This window comes from Ursus americanus, chromosome 17 (assembly GCF_024610735.1).
Source record: "Ursus americanus isolate L20-20 chromosome 17, mUrsAme1.1.p, whole genome shotgun sequence".
Lineage (NCBI taxonomy): Eukaryota > Metazoa > Chordata > Mammalia > Carnivora > Ursidae > Ursus > Ursus americanus.
This window is the reverse complement of record NC_142143.1, coordinates 7,438,254-7,463,877: the sequence shown is the minus strand read 5'-3', so window position 1 is coordinate 7,463,877 and position 25,624 is coordinate 7,438,254. Positions and strand designations below refer to the sequence as shown.

Genomic DNA, 25,624 nt, shown 5'->3' with positions numbered 1-25,624 from the left:
CCCATCCCTATCCTCACCCTCAAGGAACTCATCTCCCTCTTCAGCTGAGAACAAATGCTCTCTTAACCACTGTCTCAGTCTGCTGGGGCTGCCACAACAAAATACCGTAGACTGAGTGGCTTCAACAACAGAAACTTATTTTCTCACAGTTCAGGAAGCTAGAAGGTCAGGATCAAGGTGCTGGCAGATTCAATTTCTGATGGGAACTCTCTTCCTGGCTTGCAGATGGCTGCCTTCTCCTTGTGGCCTCATCTGACCTTTCCTCCCTGTGTGGGCAGGGAGAAAGGAAGAGCTCTCTGGTGTCTCTTCTAATAAAAACATTAACCCTATCAGACCATGGCCCCACCCTATGACCTCATTTAATATTAATTACCTCCTTAGAGGTCCTATTTCCCAAACAGTCATAATGGGGGTTAGGGCTTCAACATATGATTTTGGGGGGACACAAACATTTAGTGTATAAATTCTGCCCCTTGCCCCCTCAAATTCATGTTCTTATAATATGCAAAATGCATTCATTCCATCCCAAAGTCTTAACTCATTCCAGCATCAACTCTAAAGTCTTAAGTCCCAAGTCTCATCTAAGTATCTGAATCAGGTCTGGGTGAGACTGGAGGCAGATTCATCCAGAGTAAATTCCTCTCCAGCTGTGAGCCTGTGAAACCAGACAGGTTATGTGCTCCTGAAAAGCAGTGGCGGGACAGGCATAGGATTGACATTCCCATTCCAAAAGGGATCAGTCAGGAAGAGGAGAGCGGTGACGGGCCGAGCAAGTCTAAAACCCAATGTGGCGAATTCCATTTGATTTAAAGGCTTGAGAATCATCTTCTTTGACTTGCTGTTCCTCCTCGCTGGCCCATCAGGGTACAGCACACCCTCACAGCTCTGAAAAGGAATCGGTGGCCCCTACAAAGGCAGTTCTGATGATCTGTGACTCAGGGTCAGACTTCCCTTTTCTTGAAGGATAAAGCATGTTTGCTTCTAAATAGCTCTATGGTCCGGTCCTGTAGAATTCGGGAAGTCCAGCAGCGTTCCTGCGTTCTGTCATCCAGTTTTCTCTGTCCCCTCTGATTCTAAGTGGTAGTGTGTCTGCTGGTATAATCCCATCTCTATTTCTGACTTCTGCTGCTAGCTGATTCGATATGTGGTTCATACCCATACTCATCTCCTTATCCAATGGTTGTTCAGCCACATCCTTAATGTTCTCGTCAGGACGCGCTTCCTCATTTTTTGCAATATGGATAGGCTGAGAATTTTCCAATTCTTCAAGTTCTAGTTCCTTTTGTTTAACAATTCCTTCTTCAATTCATCTCTTTTCTCTCAAATTTTACTATAAGCAGTAAGGAGGACCCATGCCACACCTTCCATACTTGGCTTAGAAATCTCCTCTGCTTAGGGGCGCCTGGATAGCTCAGTTAGTTAAGTGTCCGACTCTTGGTTTTGTTTCAGGCCATGATCTCAGGGTCATGGAATGGAGTCCTGCGTCGAGCCCCGCGTTGGGCTCTGGACACAACATGGAGTCTGCTTGAGAGTCTCTCTCTGCCTCTCCCTCTGCCCCTACCCCCACTTGTGCTCACTCTCTCTCTGTCTGAAATAAATAAAATCTCTTAAAAAAAAAAAAAAAAGAAATCTCCTCTGCTAAGTAACCATTTTCATTGCTTGCAAATTCTACCTCTCACAAGAAAATGGAACACAATTAATTAATTTTTTAAAGTTTATTTATTTATAATCTCTATACCCAACATGGGGCTCAAACTCACAACCCCAAGATCAAGAGTCGCATGCTTGGGGCACCTGGGTGGCACAGTTGGTTGGGCGTCCGACTCTTGGTTTCAGCTCAGGTCATGATCTCAGAGTCAAGGACTCAAGCCCCACATCAGGCTCTGTGCTCAGCACAGTCTGCTTGAGACACTCTCCCTCTCCCTCTGCCCCTCCCCCTTCTCTCTAAAATAAACAAATAAATAAATCTTAAAAAAAAAAAGTGCCGCAAGCTTTATTGACTGAGCCAGCCAGGCGCCCCACTAGAGCACAATTTAGCCAAGTTCTTTGCCACTTTATGACAAGGATCACCTTTCCTCCAGTTCCAATAACCTGTTCTTCATTTCCATCTGAGGCCTCATAGGAACTGCCTTTAACTTCCTTATTTCTACAGCCATCCCTTCATGGCAATCGGGTTTTTCTAGCTGCACCTCAAATCTCCCTCAGCCTCCGCCCATCGTGCAGCTCCAAAGCCACCTCCATATGTTTCGGTATTTCTTGCAGCAGCATCCCACCTCTTGGCCAAAAGCTGTACTAGTCTCCTCAGGCTGTGGGAACAAAATACAGGATCGGAGCCCCACCCTTATGACCTCATTTAACTTGACTTCTTAGAGGCTCCATCTCCACGTATAGTACTGTTGGGGGTAGGGCTTCAACGTATGCACTTGGGGGGAGACAAAACATTCAGTTCCTGACAACCACGTATTAAAACGTTCCTTCCGGAGGAAGGAAACTGACAAGGTGGGAAGGGTGTGAGCGTTAGGTGCTTGCTGAGGTTGGGGGCTCTTGCTCACTTGGCAAGTTGTTGTTGTTGTTTTAAGATTTTATTTATCGACAGAGAGAGAGAGCGCCAGAAAGCACAAGAGGGGGGAACAGCAGAGGGGGAGAGAGAAGCAGGCAGGAAGCCCGAGGTGGGGCTCGATCCCAGGACCCTGGGATCACGACCTGAGCCGAAGTAAAATGCTTCACTGACTGAGCCACCTAGGCGCCCCTACTTGGCACATTGTTAATGAGGCTGTCCGATGCCCGTCTCCCCAGGCCCTTTGAACCCGGGCTCCGGGATCACTATGTGGCCTTGAAGAAGTTTCCTAGCCTCTTGGAGCACTATTTTCCTGCCTGACAGGGTTGTGGCGAAACTTAAATAAATCGCGTTTATTTAATGATGACTCATTTTCATGTAGGACAAAGCCAGACAGAAAGCTGCTTTTTTGTGCAAAACCTCCTGTGCCTTCTCATCTTACAGTCCTTGCCCCGCCGACGAGACCTCATGTATGGTCTTCCCTGCTAATCTCTCTGAACGTCCCGTTCTCCACTCTCCGCACTGCACACCCATGCTGCGCCATCCACACTGGCCTCGCTGCTCTTCCTCAAATACACCAGTCTCTACCTCAGGACCTTTGCACTCACTGTTCCTTCTGCCCGAACACTTTTCCCCACATGGCTTGCTCCCTTCCATCATTTTGATCTCTGTTCAAATGTCAAAAAGCCCTTCCCTGAGTCCTCCATATAATTATAGCACCTGTCACTCTATCACCTAATTTTTTCCTTCTCCGTGTGTATCCTTCCTGTGTTCCATTATGCATTTATTTGTCGTACCTCTCCTCCACCAGAACAGACACTCTGAAAGAGGAGAGATTTTGTCACCTTTGTTAGTTGCTAATACCCAGGGCCTAGAACATTGAAGGAATCCCTTAAGGGCTCGGCACAGGTGGATGGCTGGCTGGCTCCATTGAAGCTTCTTTTTCTTCCATGTTGTAACAGTGTCCCTGCAACCTGGTTTCCCTGCTAGACGGTGAGCCCTTCGAGGGCAGGGATTTTGTTTCTGTCATGGCCGAGTCCCTGCACCCAGAGCAGGACTTGGCACGATGGAAGAGCCACTCACATTTAATGACAGAATTGAGGGCGTGGTTGTGCTTTGCCCACTTCCCCCAGCTCACCCAGGGCCACTGTCTGGCAGCCTCTCTGGTTTTCCTTTCCAGGCGGTGTGCTTTCTACTTTACCTGCCCTTCCATCTGGGTATCTGGCACTTAGCAGGTGCTCTGTAGCTTGTTTCCTGGGATGGGCACAGCTGGGCAAAGCCAGATATGGTACCAGACTACGCAGCTCTTGGGCTGGTCTGCGCCCCTCCTGTCATTAGCAAGGACCACTGGAGCTACCAGCAGAAGGCCCTTCAATCAGAGGGAGGTAAGCCCAGTATCCGGTGCATGGTAGGCACCCAGGAAATGTGGGCTTCCTTCCCCTGCTGCCACGTGACCCTCTGGCTTTCTCTTGGCTGTGGGCCAGGCCTACTGGCCGACCCCTGTTGGCAGCCTCGGAGCGGATTGGGGCCTGGGCTTCCCCATCATCGTAGCTGGGCAGATTGTGGGATGCCACAGGGAATTGGGGGGTTCAGGTCAGGCTCAGTGCACGTTTTTGGACAGGTGTCCTGTAAGGACTGTCCCTTCTCTCCCGAGGTACCCAAGAAGCTTGTCATTCTCCTTCACATCCAGCTCAAGGAGCACCTCCTGCAGAGCCTTGCCTGGCTTCCCCCAGCGGACCCACCTCTCCTTCCTCTCCGTTCCCAGGCGCTTTGCACCCACAGCTAGCCCGTGCTGCAGCTGGCGGCTCACCTGTCTTTTCCCTCCTACTGGACCAGGAGTTCCTTGAGGGCGGGGCTGGGGCTGAGCCACCAATTCACTCTCTATCTCCCCAGCGCCCATGCCTCACACCGAGTAGGAAGGTCATGGATGTTGATTGGACCGAATTACGCCCTCGCGTCCTGGAGCTCTCTCTGCCCTTGGCACAGAGGAGACTAACTCAACAGTATGTTGCGCGAGTCAGAAAAATCTTCCCCGAGGAGGGGCCATGGAGGTTTCCTCTCCATCCTGGGCCCCAGTAAGACCTGGGCCTCCAGCTTGGCGTTACTTGGCGTTAAGGTGAATTTTAGCAGTGGCTATACTCACTGGAGAGGGCGTGTTTGAAGGCCTGAGGCATACACTGCTCTACTGGGTATCCCTAGTTTATCATGGCCAATCTTGCCCTCGGCGGCACTCTTTCTTTAAGCCCCGCTGGGGCCCAGCCCCGGGGGGGGGGGCAGCCCTACCAACCTACCAGCCTGGCAGCATTGCTTACGAGATGAAGTCTATTTGCCCACCCTGGCCTAGGGCCTTTATGCTCAAGAGAATGACCCTAGCATGGTGGATACTAGACCCTAGAACAGGACATGGGAAGAAGCATAATATTTTCACGACTTCTGTGTGAATTTCACGACTTCCCCTGAATCGCCTCACAGACACACCTGCATTTTCTGGGCCGCGAGTATTCACGAGCACCAGGCACAGCCTTAGGGGCCTAGGAAGTCTACCAAGTGGTTCCATCTCTACCGCGCCTTTGAGGAGGGAGAACAGCAGAATTTTTACTGACATAAAGTCAGTAGCTCCAGGCCTGGGCCCCTCGTGCTGGCTGAGCCTCGCTTTCCTGGTCTCTCAGATGTGGGTCCCAGAACGGCCCAGCCCCAGGGGCGTCAGTCAGGATCAGATAAAATGTGGGAGATGACAGGGGTTTCATAAACGATTGAATGCAGCCTGCCAGAACGCCCTCCTTCCCTGACACCAGTGAGCCAACTCCTATTCACCCTTCAAAGCCCAATTCAAATGGGGTCCTCTTTGTTTTCCAAGTGTTTCCACTTTGTTGTACCTCATCCCAGCCTCTACCACAGCAGTCTGGTCTGGTGTGGGGTGGAGGTGCCAGGATATCCTTTCCACGTCTCTAAGCAGGTGGGAAGAGCTGTGTGGAGGGTGGGCACCCCGGCCTTCTCACCTGTGTCTACTGGGCATAGAGCGGATATTGAATTGAATGCCCAGCATAGGAATTCTGATCCAAAAGTCACTATTTGCTAAGTGCCTGCAATATCCCAGCCCTAAAACCAGTGCCTTCTCTGTCCTAATCCTGTCGGTAGGTGCTATCTGTAATCTCCGCTGTGCAAAGCAGGAAACCGCAAATCGGGGCGGGGGTGGGGGCAGAGTAGTCTGCTCTGGGCTCCGAACCCTCTCCATCGTGCATGCACACAGCAGTGCTGCGGCTTTGGGATTTTGGTGGTCAGAGAGGGCGATTCACGCCAGGCCGCGTGAGGAGCCTTCTTCATACCGCCTGGCGCAGGGAATGCTTTTCCCTTGGCTTCAGGTTCAGACTTCAGAATCACCTCTTGGGATGGATGTGGGCAGTGCTTGTTTCTGTGAAGTCTGCTCGGACTGCAGGGCTGAGAGGGGACTGGAAGCACTGCTCTGACCGCTGCGGTTTTCTGAGAGAGCTACAGGCCGAGCTGGGCTTCGGGACGGTGATAGGCCAGCTGTTCCCACAGGCCTGAGCTGGTGCGGGGAACCATGGCCAGCCGAAATAAAAACGAGTCATCAAGAGGCTCGAGGTGGGGGAGGGCAGGGTCTGATTGGAGGGCTCAAGAGCCTGCTGTGCCCCCACCCCTGCTGTGATGGCCTCAGGGAGGTGGGAGGCAGTGAGGAGGCTGGTCTGCTTGTCTGGGTGCTGGAAACACTTCAGGTGGTGGGGAGGGATGGGGCGGCACTCTGACCCAGGTCAGAGTGACAGGGCTTAGCGGTCATGACCCTGTGGTGCTGGCTGTCTAAGCCTGTGGGGGTCTGCCCCCCTCTCATAGGCCCCTGCGCTTGCTGGGCCACACTGCATGGTGATAGGTGCACCCTTGTCTCTCCCACCAGGTGAGACTCCCTTGCAGGGCCAGGACTGGGTCTCAGCCATCCATGGCTCCCCAGGCTCCCAGGAAATAGGATGGATGAGCATATGATGGTCCCGTTGAAGGGAGGGGAGAGACTCCGTGGAGGAGCCAGGCTTGGAAGGAAGGATGGAGTTTCCTTTAGAGGATGTGGCATCCTCTAAAGGCAAAAGCCGGGGGTCAGGAAGGCCACCACAGCCGGTTCTGCATGGGGGCCCAGAGGAGCGTGTCGGTGTGAGGGGGATGAGCCCTTGTTTCCCAGACAGGGAAGCTGAGGACAGAGAGACTAACCAAAAGGCGTGCTTGGCAAGGCCCAGGCAGCCCAGGGCCCTCACCGCCTGCCTCCTGCGGGAGAACAGGGTCATAGCTGTGTCCATCCCAGGAAACACTTGCAGGTTTTTGCAAGAGGGAAGAGCAGGGTTGATGACACGTGTTCCCGTGGTGGTTGGACTGTTGCTCCGCTCTAGGGGCTCTACCCCTGTTGTCTCGTGAATGCTCACGACAGCCGCAGCTGCCATCGGCCCCATTTTCCCCATCAGGAGACCGAGGCCCAAAGTCACACAGTCACACGGCAAGTGTAAGTGCTGGCATTCGCACCCAGGTCTGTCTGAGTCCAGAGCCCTGACCCCAGGCCCCGGCAGGGCAAGCAGATGTGTAGTGGGCACATGGCGATGGCCCAGGCCCTGCCCAGGGTGAGGCTCTGGTGTGAAGAGCACTGTTCTGGGAGCCTGAAGACTCAGAGTGGCTTCACCCCTCCCTGGGAAGGACTCACGGGAAGAACAAGATGCAGGGTACTGAGCTCCCCTGATCCCACATTCTTTTCTCTAGAGCCTCACAGCCATGCTTCCAGGTGGGGCTTGTCACCTGACAAGCTGCACAGAGGAGGAAAGTGAGGCCCAGAGCAACACGATGGCCAGCCCTGACCACACGGCATTGCACAGCTCTGAGTGTGGCCGAGGACATGGCATGTGGTCTGTCGGGGCTGTTTGCCTGCTCACTGGTCGAGTGATCTTGGGAAAGAAACATCATACTTTGTGCCTCACTGTCCTCATTTGTAAAATGGGTTAGTGACCCCTGCCCTTCTTACGAGACAGGATTGTGAAGACATGGTTGATGCAGATGGAAATAAAGAACAAGGAAGCGGGGTGCCTGGGTGGCTCAGTCGGTGAAGCGTCTGCCTTCAGCTCAGGTCATGAGCCTGGGGTCCTGGGATCAAGCCCCGCATCAGGCTTCCTGCTCGGCGGGGAGCCTGCTTCTCCCCCTCCTCCCTGCTCTTGCTCTCTCGCTATTTCTGTCTCTATCTCTCAAATAAATAAAATCTTAAAAAAAAAAAAAAAGAACAAGGAAATAAGGAAGTCTGGGACGGTATTAATTTGACACACTTGCTCCCTCCCCAAAGTAGCTGGGTGTTTTTCACACCTTTTTACATCTTGGTAACCCCGCCTGTGTCTGCACTCCAGCCCTCTGCTGGTGGCGCTCCCCGTTCCCCGGCACAGCCCGCAGTCCTCTCTTTGGGACCATCTGGTGGGGGAGAGAGCGAGGGCCACACTGTGGGGCAGAGCATAGCAGGGGCCTGTGAGTGGCCTGGACAGAAAGTGCTGGCTTGAGACCAGGCAGCTTCCCGCCCCCTTCCCGCTAGGTGGTGGGAGCCCCAGGCTCAGGTTCTGACCCAGGGGAAGGCCCGCATCCCTTCTGGGCTGCCACTGGGTGGGACAAGCTGACCTTCAGTGGGCCTTCTAATCCGTATATGGTGCTGCGGAAGCCGGGTGGGCTGTCTGGATCTGGCCAGGAGCTCCTGGCCCCCCCGGGCGGGGGGGGGGAAGGGCTTGCCCTAAAGGTACCTGACCCCAAGCTACTCTGCCTGAGCCTCCCTTCTTAGGCAGTTTTCACTCCCTGCCTCTCCTGAGCAGGTTCCCTGCGCACATTCAATAGCGTCCACTTGCTGTGTGTCATCAGGCCAGTCCTCAGCCTTGCTGAGCCTTTGTCTTCCTCATCCAGAACGTGGGAATTGGGACATTCCCTCCATCTTGCCAAAATGGGACACACACTATGCCACCCGGCCACGCCGGCTCTGGGCGTATGTGGGCTGTGCGGAGGGACTGTTGGTGGTAAAAGAGGATGGCCTGGGTTCAAATCCGGCCTCGGGAACCTGCTTGCCAGCTCATGGCTGGGGCTCCCTGAGTTTGTTTCCACCTTGGTAAAATGGAGACAAAATGACACCTGCCTCGTGGCATTGTTGAAAGATTCAAAGAGATTCTTTTTTTTTTTTTTTTAAGATTTTATTTATTTATTTGACAGAGAGAGAGACAGCCAGCGAGAGAGGGAACACAAGCAGGGGGAGTGGGAGAGGAAGAAGCAGGCTCATAGCGGAGGAGCCCAATATGGGGCTTGATTCCAGGACTCTGGGATCACGCCCTGAGCCGAAGGCAGACGCTTAACGCCTGAGCCACCCAGGCGCCCCTCAAAGAGATTCGTATACAAAGTGCCCGGCCCAGTGTGTGGGGCTACGCTGTAGCCATAATCATTGGCATCATCTTGCATTTTGTGTCTCTTCTCCTTGGACTGAGTTTGCTGGTAAAACAAGGTTGTCTTCTTGAACTTGGGGTGTCTGGTGCAGAACTGCTGCCCAAGCCATGTGTGAGAAAAGGCAGGTGGCCTCCAGGCAGCCCCCGGCCCATCGAAGTCACCGCACAAAACCAGAGTCCAGTGGGGCGTGGGCGTGGAGGATGGGAACCGTGTGGCTGGGTTCAGAAGGTCTTTGTAGGCTGTGAGATGGGCCACTACTCTCAGTGGCACCTATGAAATGGGATGAGCGTGTGAATGAGAGAGAGCAAACAGTGGGGTGGGGACTGTGACCAGCCACCAGCCCCTGCTGACTAACCGATAGACTGCTCTCTCCCCCAGAGACTGATGGAGAGGCAGAGACGGAAGGCGGACATCGAGAAGGGGCTGCAGTTCATTCAGTGAGTGTGGGGCAGGCTCGGCAGGCTGGGCAGGGGGGGTCGTCTGACGGCAATGCCTGAGGCCCGCACAGGCCTCCTCAGCTCCCCCTTCTCTTCTCGCTAAGCCTTTGCTGCTCAGGCTCCCATGTGTGCGGGGGAGTGAGGAGGTGGGACGTGCTAGGAAGGGGCTGGGGGTTCTGGGGGAGAGTAGACCTTGAACTCCCTGTGCACACACACTCCCTGGCCCTGGGTACCCTTCAGTCCTGCTCCGTATACCATTTTACCCTCACCCTCCACGTATACTGGCACACTTCCTGTTAATTCTCCTGCTGGTCTGTGTACGTCTTATAACCAATCAATCAATAAGTCAGTTTCCACTTATTAAGCACACCTCTCAGGCTCTGTGCTGGGCCCTTCACATCCATCATCTTCTTAATCCTCACAACAGCCCAGTGAAGTAGGTGCTCTTATTTCTATTTTGCTGAGGCTCAGAGAGGTTAAGAAACTTGTTTAAGGTCACACAGCTGTAAAGTGATAGGATTCTAACCCAGGTCTGGCTGACCCCAAACCCACGTTCCTTTCCATTATTTGCCCCCCGAGTACCCACATGCCATGTATGGGGACTTTTTTCCATTTTTTTCCTTTTTTTTTTAATAATAATTTTTTATTATGTGATGTTAGTCACCATACAGTACATCCTTAGTTTTTGATGTAATGTTCCATGATTCATTATTTGCGTGTAACACCCAGTGCACCATGCAATATGTGCCCTTCTTAATACCCATCCGGCCTCGCCCAGTCCCCTACCCTCCATTTTTTTTTTCTTTACACACGAAGTATTTTTACTTTTTTCTTTTATTTCTCTTAAGTAGATCCCCAGAGGCACATTTATCATGACAGTGCTGAAGTGTTAGCTGCAGGGCCCCTCACTTATGTGGTTCCTTTCCGAAGCCATGGAAGGCTCCCTGAGCAATTCTTTGTTTCTAATTTTGTGGGTTTTTTTTTTAATGGGTCTTTTTTCTTAAATGGGAATCCCCACAAAACTAGGATTTACACCTATATGCCCTCATATCAACTCTCCAGTTTTGTTCTCTCACAGAGACCCAGAGAACACGGCATGCCTCTTCCCCACAGGCTGGGCCCCTTGCCACGCACGCGGTGTCCGCATGGCTCTGACGGAGCGCGTGCCGACGTTTGCACACTGTCCTTCCTCAGCCTGCTCAGGCCGCCGTGAGAGCTGTGGCCACTTTTCACTCCTCTCTGGGCCAGTCTCCTCCCATTTGGGGGAGGGCTTTGATTTGGGGGGACTGCTCAAAATTTATTCAGAGGCCCGTTTGACGAACAAAGTGAACCTTGCAAATACTGTCTTTCCTAAGAATTCTGTCTTTAAGTCACTGATTTCTTAAGTCACTGGAGCTGGACCTTTGAGTCCTGCATCCTGGTTCCCCCACTTCCTGGGTGCTTCCCATACCTGTGAAATGAGATCAGCCCCTTCCCTCACAGAGTCATTGTGCTTGGGGTAAATGGTTCCAAGGGGAGTTGCAAGAAGGTTTAGCAATAGGACAGCCTCCTGGGAACACATATGGTAGTCTCCTAAGGGATTGCTTTACGAGATAACACAGTAGGACCTGCTTCTTTTAAAATTAACTGTGTTTTCACATACAGACGTTGTGCACTAAGCATTTATTAGACACCTCTGGGCACAGAGTACTGTAGGACCATAAAGTGGTTTGCACAGGTGGGGTGGTGCTGGCCTGTGTGGAGCCTTGAACACCAGGATGAGGTGACCTTTAAGTCAGGGTGTGACCTGCTGGACAGGGAGCTGGTGCTAGAGGTGGGAAGCCAGGAGGGAGGGTAGCAGTGGGGCCTGGCTGGTCAGTACAGGGAACAGTGATGGGCCCCGGTCCCTGACAGTAGAGAGGCAAGTGAGAGAGCAGGATGCGAGCCCCACCGTCCCAATCAGGGACACCCCCTCCCCCACACACAGGGGACCTCAGCATCTCCTCTCACCATTTCTCACTTACTGGCTCAGGCTGCTCTTTCTTACCCAGATGGCGGCAGCTCCGGGCAACAGAAAGAGCCCCAGCCCTGCTCTCTGGCCCTGGCTCTGCCGCCGACCTGCTGTGTGACCTTGAACAAGTCACTACCCCCTCCGAGTGTCTGTTTTCCCCTCTGTGACATGAAGGACTGGGAGACTGCCCTTCTAGCTCAGCCATTTAGCCTGACAGATGTGCCTCCATCCTCCTGGGCTGACGTTTTCTTCTGTACTGAGCTGGCATTTCGTTGGCCCCGGCAGAGGAGAGGGTACCCACAGCCACATCCGCTTTGTTGAGGCTGGCAGGGTCAGGCTGTGAGCGTACCTGCATTGTCTGGGGTCCTGCATGTTTTGTGGGAAGGGATGCGAGAAGGGCAGAGGCTCCCCAACCAGGGGGACCTGGGCTGGCCTCTCGGTGCTGCCTGGGGCCTGCATCTGCAGGTTTGGTGTGTCAAGGTGTGGTCGTTCCCAGAGAACTGGTTTCTTGGGAAGAGGACAGCTGACTGGAGCTGGAGCTGGCCTGTTCTTTCTCAGCATCTGCACCCGGGAGAGCCTGGCTGTGGCCCTGGGGCAAACACAAGGCCTTCCTCCAACCCTTCCATCAGAAATGGAAGACGAACATGGTGTTGGTTTAGGGAGAAAAAACTGCTGTCCCCTTATCCCAATCTGCAAGGTGACATCTGAGGTCCGAGCTACAGAAATCCATTCCTGGCATGATCTGTGGCCTTTGGCTCAGGCTCCTGGGGCCTCCATGAGTCTGAGACCCCTGGGCTCACCCAGACTTCGTACCCCTCTCCTTTTCCTGCTAGGTCGACACTACCCCTAAAGCAAGAAGAATATGAGGTGAGTGTCAGGTGCTGGGCTGCGGGAAGGTGAAGGGCAGGGGCGTCCAGGAGGTGGGGCGTGTAGAGGCCAGGTGCCAGGCCTCGGGCTGCATGAAGACCCTTGAGCCCCCTCTGCACCCTCTCCCTGGCAGGCCTTTCTGCTCAAGCTGGTGCAGAACCTGTTTGCTGAGGGCAATGACCTGTTCCGGGAGAAGGACTATAAGCAGGCCCTGGTGCAGTACATGGAGGGGCTGAACGTGGCCGACTACGCCGCCTCCGACCAGGTGGCCCTGCCCCAGGAGCTGCTGTGCAAACTGCATGTCAACAGGGCCGCCTGCTACTTCACCATGGTGAGCCTGACGCCCTCCCTTCCTCTCCTCTACCCCCCGGGCCCTGACCACCATGACCCCCAGGCCAAGGCAGGCTGGTCCCCCAGCGAGCTGCTGCAGGGCCGGCTCCTCCACCTCCTGTGCGAGTCTCACCGTCTACTCCGTGGCCCTCAAGCCCATGCCCCTGGAGAGCCTTCAAAGTACTAACACATGATACACAAAACGGTTTGTGATGATACTAAGCCCTGCCCCAGTGGAGTTAAGTTAGACTGTCAGGGTGGCCTGGGCATTGGCGGGAGTCTGTGGGCAGTCAGGGCTCAGAACCGCCAGCCTCAACCCCAGGCCTCTCCTGTTCCTCCCTCCTGGGCTCCCTCCCTCCCTCCTGTCTCCCCTGCCCCCTTAAAGCTCTGGCCTCTTGCTCCTGAACTCAGTCACTTGCCGGATCCTTTGGGAGGCTCTGCTGTGAGCTCCGTAGAGGACCCGGTAACACCTGTGCAGTGCAGGGTGGACTCTTCTGGATCAGCGCGTCTACCAGGTGCCTGGTCACACCCTTTTCTGTACCCTGAGCTGCCCACACGATTTCCCTTCCTCTCAGAGGTGCCTTTATTACTCTCGATCCATGGCGCTCTGAGCCGAAGGCAGATGTGGAAGTAGATGTGTCTGAAACACCACGCTCATCACTGTACAGTTTGAAGGCCCCGCGGCCCCAGTAGCCTGCCAGCGCCCATGGGCAGCCCCGTCAGCTGGACTTGTGGATGCCCTTGACCAGAGTAGGAACGCCAGAGCGGTTTCCTGGAGCTCTGGAACCCCCCTCCCTGACCCTGGTTCTCCAGCATCCTCCATCTCTGCAGGGAAAGGGGCAGGAGGCCTGGGGGGGGAGGGGGTAACAGGTGCCGCTCGCTGAGCCGCCCGCTCCTCTCCGCAGGGCCTGTATGAGAAGGCGCTGGAGGACAGCGAGAAAGCGCTGGGCCTGGATGGCGAGAACATCCGGGCACTGTTCCGCAAGGCACGGGCCCTCAGTGAGCTGGGGCGCCACAAGGAGGCGTACGAGTGCAGCAGCCGGTGCTCCCTCGCACGGCCCCACGTGAGTGCCCTGCGTCCCCGCGCCCTGTGTCCCGGTGCTTCCAAGCCAGCTTCCTCCCCGGGACATGGACTCGCACATACTGATACGGACCCTGAGCTCTGGCTATGTTTCAGGCACTGCTGAAAACACACTGTGTGTGTTAACTCACTTAATCCTTGCGTCAGCCCTGTGAGGAAAATACTGTTACTGTCCCCATATTAAAGATGAGGAGAGAGGCATAGAGAGATAGAAACTTACCCAACATCACAGCTGGGGGTGGCAGAGCTCACCCTTGAACGCAGGCAGTCTGATTCTAGACTTGGCATCTTAACCTCTGTCCTAGGACGGTACAGGGTTGCAGTGGGACTAAAAGGGGTACCACACGTGCCAGGATCCTGATGTCCAGCCTGTCCCTAGGTGGAGGAGAGCGGGGGAATTGACCAGTAGGGAGCCTCGTTCGCCCTGGCCCACACACGACCTGTGCCCCACTTCCCTAGCTGATGAGCTCTTGGAGCCCCAGGCCAGAGTCTTTACTAAGTATATACTAAGCACCCACGAAATGCCCAGATCTGTGCCCTTCAGGGACCCAACAATCCACTGGGAGACATGGAAACAGCCTTGGGGTCTAGGCCTGGCTCGACCACTGACCCCCAGCATGACCTTGGACAAAACACTTCCCCTCTCTGCACATCAGCTCCATGTCTAGAACGCACCCCTCCTACTTTATCCCTGAAATAATGAGTATAAAAGGGCTCAGAAAAGGCTCAGTTCTTCCCAGGAGTGATCAGGATCTTGGAGGGCTCCCTCCCTGGAGGAAGGTGGGCTTGAGTGGAGCCAGAAGATACAGGAAGGATCTGCGTGGTCAGAACGGAGGGGAGGCCATGTGCATAGTGGTCCAGGATGTTGGTGTCAGAGAGCTGGGTTTGGATTCTAATCTTGAATCAGCCATCTACTAGCCATGTGACCTTGGGCACACATTGCTTAGTCTCTCTGAGCCTTGGTTTGTACCCCTGTCAAACAGGGGTGATAATATGCCATGCATCATTGGGCTATGAGAATGGAATCCGAAAATCATACAAGGCAGTTGGCACAATGGCCAGGCACAATAAGTTCAGAAAACATTCACTGTTACTATGCTTTTTGTTTATTATTCATGCTTCTCCAATTCAGGTTAAAGATTTTATTTATCTGTTTGTCAGAGAGAGAGAGAGAGCATGTGCGCACAAGCAGGGGCAGCGGCAGGCAGAGGGAGAAGCAGACTTCCCGCTGAGCAAGGAGCCCGGTGCAGGATTCGATCCCAGCACCCTGGGATCATGACCTGAACTAAAGGCAGACTCTTAACCAACTGAGCCACCCAGGCATCCCTCTAATTCAGTTTAGTTCATAAATGAGATCCTCTCCCATGATAATAGTCCCTGAGCTGTACAGCATTTTCTAGTGTCTGTAGTGGGTCACATCCAAGTCTCATGTCTGCTGTTCATGGGCAGGCAGGTTGGCGTTTACCCCACTGTATGGGTGAGGACGCCGGGGCCCAGCGAGGCTGCTAGCTTGCCTAAAGAAAGGTCTCAGATGAGGACTTCTGACTCTCAGTTGGGGGACTCCCCCGTTTTTCAGTCTTTGTTGGCAAATTCTGGCTGAGCCCTGCTCTGCGCTGGGTGCTGGGGACCAGAGATGACTAAGGCTCCGGCCCCGGGCTCCAGGAGCTCATCAGCTAGGGAGGTGGACCGAGGCACAGGTTGTTAACAGCATCCTCATTGCCCCTTAGGTGCCTGGACTATAGGCACCGTTTCTTTGTTTATTGGTGGGTGTCCCTCACTGGACTGGAGCCTCCATGAGGCCCAGGCCCTGTCTTCCCTGTGACGGTGGTGTCCCTGGCTCCTAGCCCTTGCCTGGCACATAATGTGCATACAGTGATACAGCCTTGGAGGGAGGAAGGAATGTTGGGTGCTGGTACTGAGCACTAACCGTGGGCCAGCCATGTTCCAAACTTCCCACATTCTTACTCCTATGGGCCTGGGCACCACCCACATGTCCTCTCTTGCAAAGAGTTCCAAGACGCTGCGTGGTGAAAGAAGCCAGTTGTAGAACAATAGGTACGATGTGATCTGACTTATGTAAAAAAAAGGAGAAGATCCTCACAAAGCAAAACCGAGCATCCTTTGTAGGTCTATGGGAACATATGTAAATTCCTAGAAAAGATCAGTAAGGAAGCAGATCAGAACGCAAGGCCTGCTCCCCCCGGGGAGGAGCCTAGGGTGAGGGTGGGGAGGGGGGTGATCCAGGGGAGTGCTTGCTCTCTCTGCAACATTTTAGCTCTCTACAGTGACACTACGACTTGCTGAGTTCTAGAAATAAAAAGATCATCTTAACTAAATTCCAAAATAAAAATTGTTCCTTTCCCCTCCCCACAGTAAAAGGACAAAGAGAAGAATGAGTTCTGGTTCAGCCCCACCATGCACAAGCTGTGTGACCTGGGCAGCAGCGACCCCTCCTGGGACCTCACTCCCCAGTAACATGGGGTAGCAGTGGACATCCCCCCCACACACACACACATATACCCTGCACAACCCCCCGGAAAGGCTGCTCAGGGTCTCCGGAGCAGAGCCCTGGGAGCTAGGGCAAACTAACACCCTCCCCCCGCCCCGTGTCTTGCCTTTCCAGGATGAAAGCGTAACTCAGCTCGGTCAGGAGCTGGCTCAGAAGCTTGGGCTTCGAGTTCGGAAAGCATATAAGAGGCCCCAGGTCGGTGGGCTCTGGGCGCTGAGGGGGCGGGGGTGGAGATGGGGAGGTCTGATGGGGGACCAGGCACCCTCAGGCAGAAGTGGGGGGGGGTGGCCAGGGCCGGGTCAGGACAGAGGGGAATGATAACAGGTGATCTTCTCTCTCTGTTGGCTGGAAGCCCTGGACTGACTTCCAGAACCTTTTGGAAAAGGAAAGAACAGCCAAAGCTTTCAGTTCACCTTAGACGCCAGCTGCTGAAGCCTGTTCCCTCCCGTGCTCTGGCCGACTTCAGCGCCCCAGAGGTGGCCTGAGTTGACACTGGTGTCCTTCGGCCTTATGTTCTCAAACAACCTCTGTAGGCGCGTGTTGGAGACCTTGGCATCTTTCAGAGCCACTTTTATTCATTTGGCACCTCTTTTGTGTCAGAAAGCTGCATGGGAGAGAGAGTGTGGCCCCAGAGTCAGCGACCTTGCACAGCTTCGGTCTCCCTCGCCTGGGGTCTCTACATCTGGGACATCGGGATAATTATGCCCACCTCGGGGTTTGCGGGAGGATCGAAATGAAGGAATGTTTGGTGTGAAACCTGGCACAGTGCCTGGCACACAGTAGGAGCATGTATGTGGAAGTCCTCTGCCTGGGTCCCAGTTACAGGAAGAAAATGCCCGAATCTGACCCAGAGACAGGGCAGGTAACTTCGGGCAGGCCAGGGGCAGGGAGCCTTAGTGTACTACAGACCCCAACTGCTTGTGTCGGGGCCCCTCTGCTGCCCTGGCTGATGGGACCCGGAGCGTCTTTCCAGAATCCTCATCTCCTCCCACTTCTCTAATCTCTGCAGGAATTGGAAACATTTTCTCTGCTCAGTAATGGCACTGCGGCTGGCGGGGCAGATCAGGTAGGATGGGGCCTGGACCCCAAGCACCCTTTCTGCCTCCAGTACCAACCTGTCGTGAGAGCTTTGGATTCACTCTGTGGGGCACAACGACCCCAGCAGTGGGTCCAGGGCCATCAGACTGAGGGTTGGGCTCAATCTGTCCTAGTCTGCACCCCTGTGAGCCAGGCACCTGCCCTGGGAAGAGGGGTGACTGACACCCTGGGCCTGGGCCAGACTCAAGGATAGCTCTGGGACGCACAGCACCTCCACCTCTTAAGAGGGACCTCCTGTGACCACAGGGGCAAAGTGTGGGGACAGGCTGTGGCCGCTGTTGACGGGCAGGTGGCCTAGTCCCGATGACCTTTCTGCTTCCTCACCCCTACCCTTCCTGCTGTTATTGCTTTCCTCCCCAATGGCCTTTCTGCATCTAGGCCCCCAGGGCTCTAAGGTCCTCCCTCCAACCTACTGTACTTTCTCTGCTTTTCCATTTTCAAGACCCAGCTAAAGCACACACCCCTACCAAGGCCCTTCCTGGGACCCCTGCCCAAATGACTGCTGGGGAGAGGCGCAGAAGTGGGGGCTCCCATAGAGAGGAGCCCAGCTTGTCTCTGTGCAGGCTGTTCTTGAGCAGAACCTTCACCTCTGAGCCTCAGATTTCGAACCTGTGAAATGAGGGTGTTCTGTCCATCAGCCAGAACAAGGGAACATGCCCTGAGAAGTGTGGCGCCCGCGGGAGCCGTGAGGAGCAGTAACTGCTGATAGTTCAGCATTATCCTAGGTTTTGCATGTCCCCACTCCCAGGGCCAAGACCCTTGTACAACCCTGGCTCATCTTGGGGGTGGTGGCAGGACCCAGCGCACACACTGGACTCCCCCACTGCTCACCACACATGCTCAGCTGGACTTTGAGGCTTTTTGGAAGACAGGGGACAGGTTCTAGGAGCACTGATGAAGGCTGGGGTCCTTTCTCCTTGTTGTACATAAGGGGAGACTGAGGCACAGAGCAAGGAGGGGACTTGGCCCACATCACAGAGCAAGGCGGCGGCAGGCCTGGCTGCCTTCCGAGTGTACGAGGCTTTTATTCACTCACTCAGCAAACTCCCAGGGAACCCCTTCTTGGCCTTGGGCTGGGTCAGGCAGGCACGGCCTTGTCCTTGGGGACTTCCGGGTGCCACGGGAGGCAGGTGTGGATCTCCTCATGGATTGTAACCAGAAATTTGGGGGCCTGGCACATATTACATGCTCAAAACTAAACAAACACATTTTGCTATAACAAAGTGCCATGGACTGGGCAGCTTGTAAACAACAAATTCATTTCCGGCAGTTCTGGAGACTGGGAAGTCTAAGATCAAGGTGCTGGCAAGTTTGGTATCTGGTGAGGACCTGCTTCCTGGCTCACAGATGGCACCTTCACATGGCGGAAGGGCTGAGGGAGCTCTCTGGTGTCTCTTTTATAAGGGCTTCACCCTCATGACCTAATCACCTCCCAAAGGCCACACCTCCTAATACTATCTCCTTGGGGGGTTGGATTTCAACATGAATTTGACATATGTTGAAGATTTGGCAAATATTCAGACTGTAGCAGTGAATGAATGACTGAAGAACTGCAGATAATTCCACAATGCCTCAAGGGAGGTACTACTTACCCCTATTACAAAGAAGAAACCAAGGCCCAAGAAGTTAGATGACTTGCCTGAGTTCACTGAGCCTGGGGCTTGGAACGTGGTAAACAACACATTCGTGGTTCCTGCCCTCAAAGGGTTCACAGTCCAGGGCAAATGGATACCAACCTGATAATTTCTGGTTACAAACCATCATGAGAGCAGTAAAGGCAAAGTATGGGGAGCCACAGGGCCACTGAAATAGGGAGGCCTGATTTAGATTGGTCATCAGTGACTTCAAATGAGACCTGAATGTTGAGGAGTAGGGGGACGGGGTGCTGGTAAAACTGCATTTCAGACAGGGGATCGTATGTGCAAAGGCCCTGAGGCTAGGAGGAGCTCAGAGAATGGGAGGAACCAGGTGGAGGGGAGGCAGGGCCCTAGTGGGGCTGGAACGGTAGATAGAAGCCAGACCACCTCACCCCTGGGGAGGAGCTGAGTCTTTATCATAGGAGTGTTGGGAAGGCATTGAAAGGGAAGAGTATTGATTCTGTTGATTAATTCAGAAGGGATTTATTGAGGGCTCCTATGTACCCAGCATAGAGTTGATTGAGGCACTGGATGTACAGCAGAGGGACAAACAGCCAAGGAGCCCCATCCTCGTGGAACTTGCAGTGTAACTGGAAGAGACAACAAACGTGATCAGTGCTGTGGAGACGGGGGCTGGGGAATGCTGGGGCAGTGGGGGGGGGGCGGTTGCAGTTTTAAACAGTGAGCAGAGAAGACCTCAATGAGAAGGAGACGCTGGAGCAAAGACCTGAAGATGAGGGATATGCCTTGAGGAGGTCTAGGGGAGCAGGCAGAGGGAATGGCCAGTGCAAAGGCCCTGAGGCAGGGGTGTGCCCAGTATGTGGGGAGAACAGCCAGGAGGCGGGGGCAGCTAGAGGCCAGGGTGCAGGGCTCCTCTTTCTTCTTGCCATAGGTGATAGGGAGGCAGGGAGTTACTCAGGCAGATCTTAGAGTTCTTGGTTATCAAGGGCTCTTGCCTCAGTCCTGGAGCTGAAGAAACTGGGGTTCCCTTCCGTTTTCTGCTGATAGTGGTATGACTGCGCCTCATAAGACTATGCAGGGGTGACCCTGGCTGAGTATGTGATGGGATGTCCCTGTTCCTTCCTTCCCTTCCCACAGTGACTGCCCTGGTTAAAGCCACATCCCACTTGGGCTAGCCTCCCCTTCCTGTACCCCAAGGTGAGCTCTGACAGTCAGACCTCTAGGTCTCTCCCCAGCATAGAGACCCTCAGCGGTTATTAATTAAAGTGTCTGTTTAAAATTAATCAACTCCGGATGCTCTTGCCTGGCATTTAGGCTCCCCGACAGTCTAGTTCCGACGCCCCTCCCCGTCCGCACCTCCTACTCATGCCCTGGACTGTGTGCGTGCATTTCTGCCGGGCTCTGTGACAAGCTCCTCCGAGAGCAGGACTGTGGGTTCCTCTGTCCTGTGCCTCCACGTGGCACCCTTTGGAGTCAGATAGGTCAGGTCTCTGCTCACTGGTGCCGTGACCTAGAGGAAATGGTCTGTCTCTAAGCTTTGGGTCCCCCTCTGTAAAACCAATGATTGTGCTCAGTTCCCAGGGTGCTTGTGTGGATGACATGAAGGCAGCCTGGGAAGCCAGCAGCCTGGCACCCCGGGCAGGGTTGGGGCCCCTCCCCGTCCCGTTCCAGCCCAGCCCACAAGTCTTTCCTCAGGGTCAGGGATGGGGGAGCCTCCAGGCTCCTCCCAGGCCAGTGCCTGAGTGTACAAGGAATCCGCCGCTCCTCGCAGCAGGCAGGGCCGCAGCAGCTGTGGCTGGGATGCCCGGCTCCACAAGGGCCACCCCTCGGTGTCCACTGAGTCTGCCGCCAGGGGACCACAGATGGTGCCACACATGGCACTGGGCACCCTGGCCACGGCCAAACCATTCACCCACCCCTGCAACCATGCTGGAGCCCCCACCACGTGCATAGGGCCAGGGCTGGTCATGGGGCTGGGGATCCGTGAGGAGCCCAAGCAGAGTGGGCTCCACAGTGGAGATCAGATCAGATCCTGCTTCGGGGTCCAGCATGGTGCTGCACACCTGCACACACACACACACACACTCACACACACACGCACGCACACACACACAGTGGCCTAAGGATACACGGAGTGGGCTGAGGGGAGCGTGCCAGCCAGATCCCCTGCCCTGGAAGTTTTACACAGACATCGCGTGTGAGCCTGGCCGCAGGCACCCCTGCGGGACTCTCCAGCACCTGAGTCCCCATCATTCAGCCAACCGGTCATTCCACGTGTGTGCCTGGTCGTGGAGACTCCTGAGCTGTACCCACAGGGAGCTTCGTGGGACCCAGAGATGAGACGGGCAGGCATGGTGTCCGTGCCAGGGCTTGGCAGTGTGAGGGGCAAGACAGGAGGAAGGCTGTGAGTTCAAGGAACAGATAGAACCTGAGGTAGCCTTGTTTGGAGAGGACTTCACAGGGCCCGCGTGGCAGGATTCGGGCGGGTGGAGAGGAGGGAGCAGAGCTCAAAGCCAGAGAAACAGCTGGAGCGCAGGCCGAGAGGCAGGAGAGGGAAAGGCGTACCCTAGACCCCGAGACTAGTTCTCCCCATGGGGTTTGGAAGAGCCTGGGCTCTGGAGCCGGGCGTGTGTTCTGGGACGGGTCTTGAGTGCACCCTTATCTGAGGTGGCCCCGCCACCTCTCGGGGAGCCGCTGGTCCCTGCCACGTTGTGGTGGCTGTAGGGAGACAGTGGGTCCTCTAGGAAAGCCACCGGCATGAGGCCCATCAGAGGGGGTGCTCCATCAACCTTGTTGCTATGTGCGTGTCCCTAGCAGGGAAGGGCAGGGACGGACGAGCCTAGCAAGATGGGCTGGAGCTGGGTGGTGGGCAGGGGACCTGTGAGCCATGGACACACTGGGCAGGGAGATGCACAGCTGTCCCTGGCGTTGTTCATCTGGTACCTCTTCTCCCGCCTCACATGGTTTATGTGCTCACCGAGAGAGCAGCAGTTCTGACCCAGCACGGCAGCCTTGGTTTGTGCAGCCAAACAGCCCCGAGACACTGAACTGCCCATCTTTGCCATGCCAGGCCTGAGAAGGGGTTCTGTGCAGGTGGGGTAGGGAGTGCAGAGGCCTGGGGCTGGGGTTGGGGCTGACTCCGGAGTCCCGAGTCAGACAGCCCCTCTCTGGCCCAGGAGTGGCAGCCTCCCTGGACCCCTGGACCGACATCTCCTCTCTGCAGTGGTGGGGGGGTGGGGGGACAACACCTTGCAGGGCACCTGGACCAAGGGCCGAACGTGATTGGCCACGAAGTGCTGGCCCGGGTGGCAAGAGGCAGGGCCCCAGGATCCCCCTGCGATCCACGGGATGGGAGGGCTAGGAGGGAGGCTCTGGTCCTCCTGCCGCCCTCGGCGGGCGCACAGAGGAAATGGGCTCACCTGGGGCCCTGCCAGGGAAGGAGGACTTCAGCTGGACCATGCAGGACTCAGAGAAGGGGAGGATGTGCCAGGATGGAGGAATGAGTCAGGCCCCAGCCAGAGGGGGACACGAGGTGGGGGAGAGGTGGCAGGCGAGTCTGTGGGGCCAGAATGTGGAGGCTAGTGACAAAAGTGCCCAGTCCATCCAGGTCAACCTCCTAACAGACACAGAAAGCACTTTCTAAGTTCTACGCAAATGTCGAGTGATTTCAAACCTGAAACAGTCCTAGAATGCGGGTGACCGTGCCATCCTTACTCTACAGGTAAGGGAGTGGGCCCAGGGAGGATGAGCTCCGGCCCAGCTTTCCCTCCAACAACAGGTCCACCTGCAGCAGTGGGATCCCACCTGGGTTCATGCAGCCTGGGGCTGTAATGGGGGGGGGGTCGGATAGGGACACTGGTGATTTGGGAAATGGCACTTTTGTCTTTGAGCTGCGAGCTATCCTCCCCAGGGTATGGACCCTATCCTATGATGGATAAGGAAACTGAGGCTCAGAGGTTCTGTCTCTTTCCTCCCAGGGTACCCCTCCAGCAAGAGGCAGATGGGAGATTTATCTGACCCCACTCCCCCTGCCTCCTGGCCCCTCCCCGTCCAGCCCTGTGCTTAATTCCATGGACAATAGTTCTGGGGGTGGGACGGGCACCATGGCCTTCCTGGCCCATGTCTGCCTGACCCTCTGTGTCCTTCCTCTCCACAGGGAACTTCCAATGGATTGGGGTCCATAGATGACATAGAAACAGGTAATATCCCTGATTTGAGGGCACAGTGCGGAGATGGGTCCCCAGCCCGAGCCTGAGGGCTCCCTGCCCTAGCGACTCCCTGAAGCATGAAAGAAAATATTGGGTCTAGGAAACCCCACTCCCTCTCAGGAAGGAAAGGGTGGGGGTCTGCCACACAGTAGGGTAGCGCTGACCTCGTGTCGTCCTCCGCTCCAGGCCAGCACCTCCCCCAACTTGGAGTCCCCTTCTCTTCCTCACTGGCTTCCAGGAAGAGTCACACTTACCAAGTGTCCCTTAGAGAGGGCATTGCTTCTGCCCAGGTAGGATATTCAGGCACTGAGCCACGTTCATTCGAGAGATATCGCAGGACTGAGGGACCCTCTCCTGCTCTGCAGTGGCCATCCTTCACTGTGCCTGGGCCTCCAGCCATGGAGTCAGGCCAGCGGAACAGACAGGGTTCCTGACAACGAGCTAGAGAAAGGAAGGAAGGTGTTGTATGAGGACCCTAGCTCCCCCATCACCAAGCAGGACTCCCTGTGGCTACTGATCCCACCCTCCCATCCACAGACTGCTACGTGGACCTGCGAGGCTCCCCAGCCCCTCTCCCCTCAACCCCCACGATGCCCCTGTTCCCTCATGTTCTGGACCTGCTGGCCCCCCTGGACAGTAGCAGCAGGGCCCTCCCTGGCACTGAGAGCCTGGACGACTTTTCTGACGGGGATGTCTTTGGGCCAGAGCTGGACACCCTACTGGACTCACTGGTGAGACGTGTTGCCACCCTTCAGCTCCCCTGAACCCCTCCCCCACCTAGGACCCCAGCACATTCATCCTCCTGTCCCACAAGGTGTGGAGGGAAGGTTCCATCCCCGTGTCACAGTTGGAGAAACTGAGGCCCGCGGAGGGAAAGGGACCTGCTTGGGGTACAAACACGGAGCTCTAGAATGTACAGCCAGAGGGACCATAAAGATCCCTGGCTCCACGCGCGGGACGGGTGGGGGCTGAGGCACAGAGGGGTTGGCTTGCCTGGGGCCTGCAGTGCCTGCCCCTGCCCAGGCCTGGGTGGTCAAGTTCTCCTCCAACCCCTCCTTCTGTTCCCCACCTCACAGTCCCTGGTCCAGGGTGGCCTGCCCGGCAGCGGTGTGCCCAGCGAGTTGCCCCAGCTGATACCCGTGTTCCCCGGTGGGACCCCACTGCTGCCACCTGTAGTGGGTGGGTCCATCCCCGTCTCCAGCCCACTGCCCCCGGCCTCCTTTGGTCTCGTCATGGACCCCTCCAAGAAGCTGGCCGCCTCTGTGCTGGATGCCCTCGACCCTCCAGGCTCGGCACTGGACTCCCTCGACCTGCTGCCGTACTCGGATACGCGGCTGGATGCCCTCGACAGCTTTGGGTCGACCCGTGGTGCCCTGGACAAGCCCAACTCCTTTGTGGGTAAGGCCTGGGTGGGCACGTTCACCCCCACCCCCTTGACAGTTTTCAAAGTACCACCGCATCTCCAGTCTCTGGGGAGTGGAGTTGGGATTCCAGCTCTATTCAGCCAAGGTCCGGGCCCTCTCTCCCCACTGTGGTCGAAGGCCACCGTCTCTGAGTTGCCGTGTCTCCTGCAGTGCTCAGCATAGCGTGGGGCTGAGGCCAGAGGGGCTGGGTGTCTTGTTCAAGATCAAACAGCAGAGCTGGGATAGTCCGGGACTCTGGACTTGCCGTGTGGTGCTCTCTGCCCAGCCTTCTGGGGCCCTGGGGTCGCCACGCTGGAAGGGTCCCAGAGGGATGATCCTGAGGCTGGGGGAAGGGGTTGCCAGGCCACAAGCTCCTTCAGCACCACTCTGAGCGGGGTGCTGGGAACCCAGAGAGGAAGCAGACCTGTCTGGGCCCTTGCAGGACCAGCTTTCAGACAGTCAGACCTAGCCCATGGCTGTCGTGGCTCAGGGGGATTCACAAGGCCGCAGGAGCACAGATGTGCCTCACTCAGCCCTGGAGCCAAAGGGAGACTTCCTGGAGGAGCCGGTGGCTGAGAAGAGGTCTTAAAGGAGAAGTCCTCTGCTGCTGGGGGAAGCAGTATGACACAGGCTTGCACGGCGGAGGGACTGGCCAATGAGCAAAGTCGTCAGCCAGAGGGGAGCATGGGTTGGGGGCCTTGAAGACCTGAAGCCAGTGTCAGAGGACCTTTGAGCCACCCTGAGAGCTTGGGCTTTCTTCCAGGGGCAGTGGGGGCTGCAGCAGGTATAAGGACAGGGCACACATGCTCAGGCTGGGACATTGCCCTGTCCCTGGGCAGAGGCCTTGAGGGTAGAGTCAGGGGGTCAGCACAAGGAGTAGAGGATGTGTGGCCTGGGTGGTCTGTACGAGTTATAAATGCATACGAGAACGTCCTCAGAGGACTTCTCACCCCTTCCGAGCAGGGCAGGTGACCCCTGTATCTTCTTGCCCAGAGGAAACCAACTCACAGGACCATCGTCCCCCGAGTGGTACTCAGAAACCAGCCCCCTCGGTGAGTACTTGGCGCAGGTCCGTGACCGGGTACCCTGTGCCCTC

The 25,624-nt window shown here is 55.6% G+C and overlaps 1 protein-coding gene across 3 annotated transcripts in view; it reads left to right on the top strand.

The window, feature by feature from the left end:
• ZC3H7B (zinc finger CCCH-type containing 7B) overlaps nt 1-25,624 on the top strand; it is a 55,900-nt gene that overhangs the window by 12,774 nt on the left and 17,502 nt on the right. For 2 of the 3 annotated variants that reach the window (XM_087868675.1, XM_087868673.1), the window contains 10 exons: nt 9,386-9,444; nt 12,268-12,301; nt 12,435-12,632; nt 13,537-13,695; nt 16,336-16,416; nt 17,231-17,287; nt 23,074-23,116; nt 23,663-23,856; nt 24,202-24,523; nt 25,492-25,580. In XM_087868675.1, coding sequence (XP_087724801.1) covers nt 9,392-9,444; nt 12,268-12,301; nt 12,435-12,632; nt 13,537-13,695; nt 16,336-16,416; nt 17,231-17,287; nt 23,074-23,116; nt 23,663-23,856; nt 24,202-24,523; nt 25,492-25,580 — 1,230 coding nt within the window. In that variant the 5' untranslated portion in view covers nt 9,386-9,391. The remainder of the gene's footprint in view (nt 1-9,385; nt 9,445-12,267; nt 12,302-12,434; nt 12,633-13,536; nt 13,696-16,335; nt 16,417-17,230; nt 17,288-23,073; nt 23,117-23,662; nt 23,857-24,201; nt 24,524-25,491; nt 25,581-25,624) is intronic. The other variant, XM_087868674.1, reaches the window with a different exon arrangement.